The sequence below is a fragment of the Myotis myotis genome, unplaced genomic scaffold (assembly GCF_014108235.1).
Source record: "Myotis myotis isolate mMyoMyo1 unplaced genomic scaffold, mMyoMyo1.p scaffold_m19_p_2, whole genome shotgun sequence".
NCBI lineage: Eukaryota > Metazoa > Chordata > Mammalia > Chiroptera > Vespertilionidae > Myotis > Myotis myotis.
This window is the reverse complement of record NW_023416324.1, coordinates 56,094,346-56,108,501: the sequence shown is the minus strand read 5'-3', so window position 1 is coordinate 56,108,501 and position 14,156 is coordinate 56,094,346. Positions and strand designations below refer to the sequence as shown.

General features: G+C 42.3%; 1 protein-coding gene and 1 pseudogene across 5 annotated transcripts in view; both read right to left on the bottom strand.

The window, feature by feature from the left end:
• MIGA1 (mitoguardin 1) overlaps nt 1–14,156 on the bottom strand; it is an 85,883-nt gene that overhangs the window by 20,390 nt on the left and 51,337 nt on the right. For all 5 annotated transcript variants that reach the window (XM_036351569.1, XM_036351573.1, XM_036351570.1 and 2 more), the window contains one exon: nt 12,934–13,034. In XM_036351569.1, the coding sequence (XP_036207462.1) occupies nt 12,934–13,034 (101 nt within the window). The remainder of the gene's footprint in view (nt 1–12,933; nt 13,035–14,156) is intronic.
• Nucleotides 1,453–5,213, bottom strand: LOC118677475 (annotated as a pseudogene).

Sequence of the window (14,156 nt, the reverse complement as noted above, 5' to 3'; positions counted from 1 at the left end):
GGGCATTGATTGGACTGTCGGGACTTGGAGGGAAGGTAGGGGAGGGTGGGGGTAAGGGGGAAAGAACAACCAAAGGACTTATATGCAAGCATATAGGCCTAATCAATGGACATGGACAACGGGGGGGTGAGGGCATGAGCGGGGGTGGGGGGGGGTAGAGGGTAACGTGGGGACAAGGACACATATGTAATATCTTAATCAATAAAAAATATATTAAAAAAATTTTTTTTCAAACAGAAAAGTAATACTATATTGGTTTCCATCAAAGCACCATCCCACTTTATTAGTTATCTCCCATACATAGTTCATAAGTATCATAAAATGTCCATGTAAGGAATCAAACAAGTCAATAACAACAACAGCAGCAATAAAAACAGATAAAACCCAAAGATGTACCAACGAGTACAAACAATGTTTTGGAATTCGCTCAAGATTTCAAACACCCTAAATTACTTCTCCCTTGCCCTCCATGAGGTGCAAGAGGGGCTGACCCTCATCTTCCTTAGCAAGCAATAATTGTGCTGAATGTAAGGTAATATGTTTTAAAGCCTTTATATTTTTAAAAGCCTCTGAACAAACATAAAAGAAATGTCAAAAGTCTCAAAACTAGTATGGGTCATGAAATAGGCTAAGTTCCATTTTAATATGGACTATTTCTTACATGTTTATGTTTTCCTTTAAGATCAACCACCTAAAATTACAAATAGAACTTACTAGTATAGTTAAAGAAAGCTGGATAACTATATACCATATCTTACTAATAGAAAAGAAAATAACAATAACTCCAAAGTGGCCCTCAATGATTCTCTCTTCCCGGTAATGTCTCCTTCCATGCTGAACAGGACTAACATGTGTAACCGATAGGATATTGTAGGAATGAGAGTGTGTGATTTCTGAGGTAAGATCAAAATAGTCATTGCTCCCATCTCGCTCTCTTTTGGATCCCTTACTCTGGGGGAAGCGAGATGCCTGCCATGTTGTGAAAACACTCAAGCAGTCCTACAGAAAAGTCCACGTGGTGAGCAAGGTTTTCTGCCTTAGGTAACACCAACATGGCATTCATGTAAGTGAGCTATCTTGGGAACAGATTCTCCAGCCTCAGTTAAGCCTTCAGATGACTGTATCCCAGCCAACATACTTCCGATGGGCTACCCAGCCAGTGTGGCTCAACCTATGAACCAGGAGGTCACAGTTCAATTTTAGGTCAAGGCACATGCCTGAGTTTCGGAATCCATCCCCAGTAGGGGGCATGCAGGAGGCAGCCAATCAATCGTTCCTTCCTTTTCCCTTCCTCTCTGAAATCAATAAAAAGACCTCAAGCCAGATATGCCACTTTCAAATTTTTGAGCCTCAGAAATGGTGAGATAATAAAAGTTTATTGTTGTCATCACTGTTGTTTTTAAATGAGAAAAGAACTTTATTTTGTTTGGGGAAATGGGTAGGTGTCTGGTCTCAGAACTTCTGGAACTGCTTCCTAGTGCTGGCGGCCTTGGTGGCCTTGAGCGCAGTCAAGCAAACAGTTTTGCTCAGGGGCCAGCACTCACCAGTCATGATGATGTCACCTATCTGGACGTCCCTGATACAGGGGACAGGCACATGGGTATGTTTTTATGGCACTTCTGCAAGGAGCTGTACTTATGGATGTAATGCAGGTAGTCTCCGCAGATGACGACGATCTGCAGCTTCATCTTGATCAACACACCAGGCAGGACCCACCCTTGGATGGAGACATAACCAGTAAAGGGGCATTTCTCACCAGTGTAAGTGCCCTCAATGGCCTCCTTGGGCATCTTGAAGACCTGACCAATGTTCTTACGGTTCTGTGGGAGCTTTTTCTTGATAGTTCCTTCACGCAAGACCCTCTTCTTACTTTGAAAGATGGTGGGCTACCCAGCCAGTGTGGCTCAACCTATGAACCAGGAGGTCACAGTTCAATTCTTGGTCAAGGCACATGCCTGAGTTACGGGATCCATCCCCAGTAGGGGGCATGGAGGAGGCAGCCAATCAATCATTCCTTCCCTTTCCCTTCCTCTCTGAAATCAATAAAAATATATTTTAAAAAAAAAGAAAAGAAAAATGGCGGGCTGCTTTGGATAGGCACGTTCAGTCTAAGAGTCCTCCTTATCTTATATATGCGACTTCAGAATTAAATACCTAAACAACAGGCTCCCTGGATTAGCCCTTAGGACTCAGTTCTCACAGGACTAACTGTAAGGCCAAGATCCAGAAAACCAGCCCACAAACCTTAAATTTTAAGAAGGTGCCTTCTAAAACACTTGTGCCTCCACTAACCGCAAGTGTGGAGGCCTCGGGATTTAATCTAATCTAGATTAAGACAAAGACATGTACCTCTGCCTGACAATCTCCAAATTAGGGTGCCGGGTCTCACTCTCAAGAACGCCAAGGGCAGGCCCCTCAGCCTCAGCACCAGCCCCAAGCCCGCACCTGAATTTAATTATTGTTTTAAGACACTACATTTTGGGTAATTTATTAAACAGCAACAAATAACTAATAGTGGAAACCATACTAAGAGCAACAAAAAGACACACAAATTTCCCCAAACTGGAAAGCAAATGCAAGTGTGTGGACAGATGAAATAGATGAGGAAGCCACAATCTAGAATAAATTCAGGAGGAAATATATTTGTTGAGGGTAGACATTTGCTACCCTATCAAATCCCTATCAAAACATCTATCAGGCCCTAACCGGTTTGGCTCAGTGGATAGAGTGTTGGCCTGCGGACTCAAGGATCCCAGGTGCGAGTCTGGTCAAGGACATGTACCCTGGTTGCAGGCACATCCCCAGTAGCGGGTGTGCAGGAGGCAGCTGATCAATGTTCCTCTCTCATTGATGATTCTAACTCTCTATCCCTCCCCTTCCTCTCTGTTAAAAAAAAACAAACAAAAAACAAAAAACACACACACACACACACACACACACACAAAACATCAATCAGCTGCCTCCTGCAGCAGCCTTAAACAGCACCAGGCCTGAAGTTGGCAGGTGTGAGAGCAGGATTGAAGAAGAGGGACTAAAAATGGGAGATTAGACAAAAGTCTATAGTAGTCCCACATCTCCTTCTACTCTCTGCCCCTTTTCCTCCATCCCTGAATAGGAAGGCAGCTTGTAAAAAAAAAAAATCAACCAAAAATTATTAAAGCTGCCTGGAGAGAGTAAATTGGCTAGGGTGAGTGATGGCCCCACCCACAATAAGACCCTCTGCATTCTGTATCCAGGTACACCCTGCCTGCTGGGCTATTTCCAGAACATTAATCCTAAAGAAAAGCCTGCCAATTAACACACCCCAAAGAAGTAAATGAACCCCATTTGCTCTCTTGTTCACTTTTTTGTGGGAAAAACAAACAAAAAACACTGAAAACCCACACAATCTACCTAAGAAAATCAATCCAGTCACCAAGTACACTTTCAAAGTTGAGAGAAAAAACAACAACTGTCAGCACAAGAATGAAAGCCCAAGATAAACAGACAAAACTGACTCCAGAGGAAGTAAGATCATTCAAGAAATAGAAATTTGCAATGGCAGATATAACCCTCTCTTTTCAGATTATGATTATTCTAAATGTTTATCCTTGTCCCGTTGTATATTATTGTTAGTGTATCATTTTGGATTGGTATAAAGTGCTAGCAAGTCAAAGGGGGGTAGCAAAAGCTTTCATTAGTAGACACATTTGAATTATCCTATACTAGAGGCCCAGTGCATGAAATTTGTGCGGGGAGGTGGGGGGTGGGGAGGAGGTCCCTCAACCTGGCCTGCATCCTCTCGCAGTCCGGGACCCTTCGGGGGATGTCCGACTGCCAGACATCCCTCTCACAGTCCAGGGCTCTCGCAGTCCGGGACCCCTTAATCCTTACCACTCACCTGCAGTGGAGGTGGGAGAGGCTCCTGCCACCACTGCTGCACTCACCAGCTGTGACCCAGATTCTGGCTGAGCAGCGCTCGTCCTGCATTGAGCATCTGCCCCCTGGTGGTCAGTACATGTCATAGTGACTGGTCGTTCTGCCATTCGGTTGATTTGCATATTAGGTTTTTATTATATAGGGTGGCAGCTGAATCCACTGATTCCTGTGGTGAAATGGGCCTAAGTCGGCAGGCTAACATCCCCCAATGGGTCCCGGACTGCGAGAGGGCACAGGTCGGGCTGAGGGACCCCTCCAGTGCATGAAATTTCATGCACCGGGCCTCTGGTAAGAAATAAAATTTTCTCTTTAAAGAGCAACATTCAAAAAAAGAGCCCCATACAATTTATGTATGTGTTAACACATACATACCTTAAGGACGGGTAATTCTAAGAAAAATGAAATCTAAAGCTAAAAATTGCCCTCTGTAATATTAGTTTCTGCCTATTAAATGACAATCTCTTTAACAGATGGTTGAGTTAGGAGAGTACTTAATGCAGTGGTATCCTAACATTGAAAAGACTTTTCAGAATATGAAAACATGCTAAGTGAAATAATGTCAAATACGAGAGATCATATATTGTATAAGTCTATTTATATGAATTGTCCAGAATAGGCAAATTCATGGAGACAGAAGGTGGCAACCAGTAGTTGCCAAGAGCTGGGTGGGGGAAGGGAAGTGTTAGATGAGAAGAGGGAGTAATTACTAATAGAGTTTCTTTTTAGAGTGATGAAAATATTATAAAATTAGAAAGTGGTACTAGTTGTACAACTCTGTGAATATACTAAAAAAACCACTGAATTATATACTTTAAAAGAGTAAGTTTTACAGTATTAGAATTATATCTCAATAAGACTATTATTTTAAAAATAGACTTTTCAGAGAAAAAAGGCCGTAGTTCCAAACCAATGTTTGGCAAAGCTTATATAGGAAAATCCTGTTAATCACTTTCACGAATGACTGACCAGGCTTAGAGAAAAGCCTATGCCAGGACTTATTTTAATCTAAAGAGGCAAGAGTTCTTTCTGGTAATTCTGAATTAAGCTTCCAAATGATCACAAACTTTAACTTCCCAAGCAGTTCTGATATTATTTTCTTACTAACTTTCTTCATTAAAGTAGTTTTTCTTAATTTAAGGGCTTGGCATATAGTAAATGCAATTAAAAATAATTTAACAAACATTTCTTAATAAAGAATTTATCTTGGATCACATTCTGAGATCATATATTTATACCCTAGAAGCATTCCTTGGATGTTTCTCAGACATCAAGTCCTTCTTGTGGTATTCATGCATTTTGTTTTCCATAAGGATTTTTAAAATATATATTTTATTGATTTTTTACAGTGAGGGAGAGACATAGAGAGTTAGAAACACCGATGAGAGAGAAACATCGATCAGCTGCCTCCTGCACATAACCCAATGGGGGTGTGCCCGCAACCAAGGTACATGCCCTTGACCGGAATCGAACCTGGGACCCTTCAGTCCGCAGGCTGATGTTCTATCCACTGAGCCAAACCAGTTAGGGCTTCCATAAGGATTTTTAAAAATATGTATCAAACCTTTTGTGACTTATAATAAATTCAAAGTACAATGAACACTTGTCAATTTTTTTTTAAGTTGTACATTATAAAGAAACTTTAGGGCAATTAGGTATATTGTTCTTCCTAAGGGGAAAAAATGCAATTATTCTCCCTATAAAGCATCAAGGAATTAAGCATCTACAGAACATAAAGATAAAAAGCATTTGACAAAATACATCCTTTTATGATAAAAACTCTTAACATTTTAGGCATCGAAGGAATGTACCGCAATACGATAAAAGCCATATATGACTAGCCCACAGCTAACATACTCAGTGGTGAAAGGTTGAAAGCTTTTCTTCTAACAACAGGAACAAGACAAGGGTGCTCACTTCCACCACTCCTATTCAGCACAGTACTGCGAGTCTTAGCCAGAGGTATTAGGTAAGAAAAACAAAAAGGCATTCAAATTCAAAAGAAAGAAGTAAAATTCTCAGCACATATGATCTTATACAAAGAAAATCCTAAAGATTCCATCAAAACCATTAGAACTAATAAATAAATTCAGTAAAGTTGCAGGATACAAAATCAATATACAAAAATCAGTTGTATTTCTACACACTAACAATAATCAGAAAGAGAAATTAAGAAAACAATCCCATAGATAATAGCTTCCAAAAAATACTTAGTAATAAATATAAGTAAGGAGGTGAAAAATCTGTACACTGAAAACTGTTAAAATGAAGAAACTGAAAAAGACAAATAAATGGAAGGATATCACATACTCATGGATCAGAATAATTAATATTGTCAAAATATCCATATTACCTAAAGCCATCTATAAATTCATTGTAATCCCTATCAAAATTCCAATGGCATTTTTTCACAGAAACAGAAAAAAAACAATCCTAAAATTTATATGGAGCCACAAAAGCCCCCAAAGAGGCAAAGCAAGCCTGAGACAAAACAAAACTTCAGACATCACACTTCCTGATTTCAAACTGTATTACAAAGCTACAGTAACCATACAGTAGTCTACTGGCATAAAAATAGACAGAGACCAATGGAAGAGACTCGAGAGCCCCAGGAATAAACCCTTGTAATCAAGTCGATCAATATCAGACCAGGGAGCCAGAATACTAATAGGGAAAGAACAACCTCTTTGCTATGGTGGCAGAAGTGGAGAACCACATGTAGAAGAATTAAAATGAATCCCTATCTTACATCACTCAACAAATATTAACTCAAAATGGAGTAAAGACTAAATATAAGACCTGAAACCAAAAAACTCCTAAAAGAAACAGGGAAAAAACTCATTGACACTGGCAAAAAAAAAAAAAGCTCCTTGACAATAATTGTTTGGATCTGACCACAAAAGCACACGTAACAAAAGCAAAAATAGCCCTAATCGGTATGGCTCAGTGAATAGAGTGTCAGCCTGCGGACTGAAGGGACCCAGGTTTGATTCCGGTAAAGGGCATGTACCTTGGTTGCGGGCACATCCCCAGTAGTGGGTGTGCAGGAGGCAGCTGATCGATGTTTCTCTCTCATCGATGTTTCTAACTCTCTATCCCTCTCCCTTCCTCTCTGTAAAAAAATCAATAAAATATATTTTTTTAAAAAAAGCAAAAATAAACAAGTGAGACTGTATCAAAGTAAAAAGCTTCAGCACAGCAAAAGAAACAACAAAAAGAGATGGCAAATCACTAAATGAAGGAAAATATTTGCAAACCATCTATCTGATAAACGGTTAATATATAAGGATCTCATACAAATGAATAGCAAAGACAAAGAAACTCAATCTAATTTTAAAAATGGACAGAGGGTCCTGGCCAGGTCGCTCAATTGGTTGGAGCATCGTCCTGTACACCAACAGATTGCAGGTTCAATTCCTGGTCAAGGCACATACACAGGTTGCGGTTCAATCCCTAGTTGGGGTGTGAGCGAGAGGCAACTGATCAATGTTTTTCTCTTACATTGACATTTCTCTCTCTCTCCCCTTTTCTCTCTCTCTAAAATACATAAAAACACATGCTCTCATGAGGATTTTTTTTTAAGAATATATTTTTATTGATTTCAGAGAGAAAGGGAGAGGGAGGAAGAGATAGAAACATCAATGATGAGAGCATCGTCAATCGGCTGCCTCCTGCACACCCCCCAGTGGGGATTGAGCCCACAACTCCAACATGTGCCCTGACCACGAATTGAACCGTGACATCCTGCCTCATAGGTCAATGCTCAACCATTGAGCCACACCAGCCGGGCTCCCATGAGGATTTAAAAAAAAAGGACAGAGGACCTGAATAAACATTTTTCCAGAGAAGATACAAATGGCCAAATAGGTGCATGAAGGGTTGCTCAGCATCACTAATCATCAGTGAGATGTAAATCAAAACCACAAAGAGATGCCACTCAGAATGGCCATTATAAAAAAGATAAGAGATAACAAATGTTGGTGAAGATTTGAGGAAAAGGGAACTCGTTTGCACTGTGGGCGGGAATGTAAATTAGTATAGCTACTATGAAAATAATATGGAGGCTGCTCAAAAAAGTAAAAATAGAACTACTGTGTGATCTAGCAGTCCCATTTCTGGGTATATATCCAAAGGAAATAAAATCACTATATTAAGATTTCTGTACTGATATCCTACGTACATTGCAACATTTTATTTTTTTATTTTTAAATATATTTTATTGATTTTTTACAGAGAGGAAGGGAGAGGGATAGGGAGCTAGAAACATCGATGAGAGAGAAACATCAATCAGCTGCCTCCTACACACCTCCCACTGGGGATGTGCTCGCAACCAAGGTACATGCCCTTGACCGGAATCGAACCTGGGACCCTTCAGTCTGCAGGCCGACGCTCTATCCACTGAGCCAAACCGGTCAGGGCTACACTGCAACATTTTAAAAAATAACCAAGATATGGAAACAATTTAAGTGTCCATCATGGATGAATAGATAAAGAAGATGCAATATATAGTATATGTACAATGAAATATTCATCCATGAGAAAGAAGAAAATCCTGCCACTTGCAACAATATGGATGAAACTTAAAGGCATTATGCTAAATGAAATAAATCAGACAAGAAAGACAAATAATGTATGGCATCACTCACATGTGAAATGAAAAAAGGCCAAAAACAAAACAAACAAACAACAGAAAAAGTCCAGCCCCATAGAAACAGAGAGTAGAATGGTGGTTGCAAGGGGCTGAGGGGTAGGAGAAATGAGATATCGGTCAAAGGGTGTAAACCTCTGGTGAGAAGATAAATAAGTTCTGGAAATCTAATGGCAACAATCCTATCTAACAAAAGAGAAACATGGTATTTGGCGTACGACCGCTACCCTTCCCATTGGCTAATCAGCGAGATATGCAAATTAACTGCCAGCCAAGATGGCGGCCGGTATCCAGGCAGCTTGAAACTAACATGACGCTTGCTTGCTTCAGTGACGGAGGACTGCAACGTTCCCTGCCTGCCTTGCCCGCCTCTGAGGCTGCAGTTTCAAACATTGTAACAAATATAGACGCTAAACAAAACCCCAGAAACCAGCTTTCAGCGAGCTGGGATCTCAGAGCTGGAGTTGATACAGAGTTTCGATTATAGAACCAAAACAAACCAGATACCTGCTTTCAGGAGCAGAGGCCTAAGAGCTGGAGCCTCAGAGCTAAAGCTGGCCCAGAATAAAAAAAAAAAAAAGAAAAAAAGGAGCGGTTGGGAGCTTCAGTCCCAGCCTGAAAACAGCCCTCAGCCCCTCACCCAGACCGGCCAGGCAGCCCAGTGGGGACCCCAACCCTGATCCAGGACACCCTTCAGGGCAAACCAGCCAGTCCCCACCCATGCGCCAGGCCTCTATTCTATATAGTAAAAGAGTAATACACCTCCCAGCACCGGGATCAGTGGAGCCGTGAGGCCTCCAGTCACTGGGATCAGCGTGACAGGGGGCAGCGCCCAAACCCCCTGACCACCCTGTGGCTCTGTGTGTGACAGGGGGCGGGGCCACAACCTCCCTATCCGCCCTGCTCTGTTCGTGACAGGTGAAGGCGCCCCAACCCCCTGATCAGCCCTGCTCTGTGCCTGATAAGGGGGAGTTCCCCAACCCCCTGATCACCCTGCGCCTCTGTGTGTGACAGGGTGCGGCACCCCAACCCACTCACCCCATGGGCCCTGCTCTGTGTATGACGGGGTAGAGTCATAACCTCCCCATCGGCCCTGCCCTGAGTGTGAGAGTGGCAGCGCCCCAACCCCCTGATCGGCCCTGCTCTGTGGGTGATAGAGGGCGGCGCCCCAACCCCCACCCCACCCCCCCCCACGGGCCCTGCTCTGTGTGTGATGAGGTAGAGCCATAACCTCCCCATCGGCCCTGCCCTGAGTGTGACAGTGGCGGTGCCCCAACCCCCTGATCAGCCCTGCTCTGTGGGTGATAGAGGGTGGCGCCCCAACCTCCTGATCGGCCCTGCTCTGTGTGTGACAGGGGGCGGTGCACCAACTCCCCTATCGGCTCTACTCTGTGCGTGACAGAGGGGAGCTCCCCAACCCCCTGATGGGCCCTGCTCTGTGCGTGACAGGGAACAGCGCCCCAACCCCCTGATTGGCCCTGCTCTGTGTGTGACAGGGGGTGGTGCCGCAACCTCCCCATCGACCCTGCCTTGAGTGTGACAGGGGGCGTTGCCCCAACCCCCCAATCGGCCCTACCCTGAGCGTGACTAAGGGTGGCATCGCAACCTCCCAATCTGCCCTGCTCTGTGCATGACGGGGCAGCGCCCCAACTCCCCAATTGGCCCTGCTCTGAGCCCGACCATCGGCTGCACCTAGGGATTGGGCCTGCCCTCTGCCACCTGGGAGCAGGCCTAAGCCAGCAGGTCGTTATCTCCCGAGGGGTCCCAGATTGCAAGAGGGCACAGGCCGGGCTGAGGCAACCCCCCCCCCCGAGTGCACAAATTTTTGTGCACCGGGCCTCTAGTCCTATCTAATAAAATACAAAAGGGTAATTAACCGTACCTCCACTATGCTTCCCATTGGCTAATCAGCGAGATATGTAAATTAACTGCCAACCAAGATGGCGGCCGGCAGCCACGCAGCTGAAGCGAACATGAGGCTTGCTTGCTCCAGTGATGGAGGAAGCCAAGGTTCCCCGCCTGCCGTGGCCTGGCTCTAAGCTCCGAAAGCAACAAAGTTTCAATTATAGAAGCCAAACAAACCCCAGATACCTGCTTTCAGCCAGCCGCGGCCTCAGAGCTGGGAGCGCCAGTGAAGGCAACAGAGTTTCAATTATAGAAGGTAAATAAATCCCAGAATAAAAAAGAAAAAAGAAAAAAGGAGAGGTTGGGAGCTTCAGTCACCCGCCAGCCTGAAAACGGCCCTCAGCCCCTCACCCAGACTGGCCAGGCACCCCAGTGGGGACCCCCACCCTGAAGGGGGTGTGACCAGCTGCAAACAGCCATCAGCCCCTCATCCAGGCTGGCCAGGCACCCAAGCAGGACCCCCACCCTGATCCGGGACACCATTCAGGACAAACCAGCCGGCCCCCACCCGTGCACCAGGCCTCTATCCTATATAGTAAAAGGGTAATATGCAAATCAACCAAACAATGGAACGACCAGTCACTATGACGCGCACTGACCACCAAGGGTCAAATGCTCAACACAGGAGCTGCCTCCAGCCGGAGCCCCCAGGCCAGCCAAGGCAGGTACAAGCAGGGGCCCCCCATTGCCCTGCCCCGGTTGCCCTGCAGAGGGAGGCAACTGGTGGTGGGGGGCAGGGCCAATGAGCAGGCAATGCCAGGCCAGCCACGGTGGGTGCCAGTGGGGGCCCCCTGATCGCCCCAGATTGGCCCTGATCACCAGCCAGGCCTAGGGATCCTACCCGTGCACAAATTTCATGCACCGGGCCTCTATTAGCTAATAAAACTGTATTATATATTTAAAAGTTGCTGAGAGAGAAGATAGATCTTAAATGTTCTCACCACACACACACACACACACACAAAAAGGTAATTATGTGAGGTGATGAAGATGGTAACCAACATCATTGTGGTAATTACTTCACAATACATGTGTATTAAATCACCACACTGTACACTTTAAACTTACCCAATGTTATATGTCAATTATATCTCAATAAAGCTGGAAAAAAACATTTAAAAAAAGAACAGAAAGATAACCCTGTCTATGTCAAATAGCAAAGGAAAAGGAAACAGCTTTTCCATAAAACAAGTAGGTATATTCTGTCTACTGGAAACTTACACGTAAAAAATATAAGAAAAAAATGTAAATAATTCAAGAGATGATACTGTAAGCTGCAGTGACAATATACATACACAGAAACATCTTGAGAGGATGAAATATTATGGTCAGAAGAGATTGTAAAAAGGCAGAATCAAGGCTTAAGGCCCAGGATATTAGGTAAGAATACCTAAAGCTTTCCACACTACAGCATGAATTCAATTACAGATGTGTGATACTATTTATATTTTTAAAACAGCATTAATATACAAAATCTATCATAAAAATGAAATTATTCTAAGATGAAATTGGCTACTGGTGATTTTTAAACCTGTTTTAAGTAGAAAAAAATTATAAAAAGATGATCACTTTGTAAGCATTCTCTTTTGATACAAAGTTTAAATCTCAGTAGAAAACAAATTATCCATAAATGTATAATTCAGTGATCATTATTTATACGTTAGTGAACTTTTATTGTCTTTTTTTCCCCTGCCTAAATAATTAAATAAAACACACGTTTTTCTTTCTTTTCTATTTCAAAATCACAATCATACTCTCTACATACTACCCTTTTCACTTAATACATGTTCCCATGTCATTAAAAATGATTAGGGACATGTTTATGCCATTATAATATTTCAAAATTATGGATGTACCATAATTTAGCATTAAACTGTTTCTAGTTTTTCATTATTATTAAAATGCCAAAGTGAATGTTTTTATATATAAATCTTTGCATTTAATCACTTCAGAAGTTATGATTTCTGAGCTAAAAAATCTGAACTATTTTAAGAATCTTGATATAAGGTCAACTGCTTTCCATAATCCATGCAGGGGTCCTCAAACTTTTTAAACAAGGGGCCAGTTCACTGTCCCTCAGACCGTTGGAGGGCCGGACTATAGTTTAAAAAAAAAACTATGAACAAATTCCTATGCACACTGCACATATCTTATTTTGAAGTAAAAAAACAAAACGGGAACAAATACAATATTTATTTGCATGTGGCCCGCGGGCCGTAGTTTGAGGACCCCTGATCCATAGTATATAAAAGCGCCTATTTAAAGTATGTGTTTACATGTCCACCTCTGTACAGAGATTATGAGCTCCTGTGAGAACTTTCACTCATGCTATCTTCATCTTTGTATCCTGGTATCTACCACGTGCTAAATAAGTGGCTACTGAACTAAATTACAGCACAATGGCAAAACTGTACTCTCCAGCTGGCAAAGAATGCGAATCCTCATTAGGAACACACATGACCTACCTCTGCTGCTGAAGCAAAGGAATCGGTTGAAGCAACGCTCAAGGTGTCTCGAAGGCCATAGTCGTCCACATTCCCCCTCACAGTAATATCTGTATCCTTATCTTAAAAGTAAAAGATGAAAGGTTTATTTATTCTCAATGTGTGGGTCGCGACCTTCGGAAAACACATATAGCATATCAAATATTTACATTACGATTCATAACAGTAGCAAAATTACAGTTATGAAGTAGCAACGAAAATAATTTTATGGTTAGGGGTCACCACAACATGAGGAACTGTATTAAAGGGTCGCGGTATTAGGAAGGCTGAGAACCACTGGTTTAGAACCTGATATTCCTTGTCACTACCATATTTTATTTCTTTTCCTTTATTTACTCCAGTCTTTCTTTTGATAGACTATTGGTGTCTAAAAGGAAAATAATACAGCCCAGCTGGTAGCTCAGTGGTTGAGTGTCAACCCATGAACTAGGAGGTCACGGTTCGATTCCTTGTCAGGACACATGCCTGGATTTCAGGCTCAGTCCCCAGTAGTGAAGCAGCTGGTCCATGATTCTCTCTCATCATTGATGTTTCTATCTCCCCCCCCCCTCCCTTCTCTGAAATCAATAAAAAAACAAAACAAAACTTGGCCAATATTTTTTAAAAAGTTTAAAAAGGAAAACAATACAAATCAATGGAACATAATCTGAGAAGACTCTCAAAGTTGATTCACTGTTTAACTGATTCTGAAACACTGCCAAGCAGAGAACAAAGTGCTATAAAGTTGACATTTTTGCTTTAACAAGGGTTTAAACTTTATTGTGGATTAAAAATTTTTGAGTATATAATAAATTGGTATATAATAACTGGAGTTGGATAATTTACATGGTAAAATCAGCATATACCAAAGACAGTTTGAAAGAGAGCAATTTAGAACTGGTAGGTTCATCAAATTAAAATAATTATTAACATAAAATGTTGCCTGTCTTATCAGTTGTGATAAGCTGATTAGCTATAACAATTCCAAAAAGCTATCTCTGAATTCTCTTGCTCTGTAAGGCCACTTGAAAACACTAAAAGGCAAAAATGATGAGATAGATCTAGGTCACTCACACTTACTATGCTTACCTGAGGGCCAAATATAACTGCTCCAATGATTTTAAAGGGCTAAAAAGTTTAAATACATTTGCAAATAGTCAATGTCTTGACAGGCTACCTATTAGCAATACACAACATTGGGAATG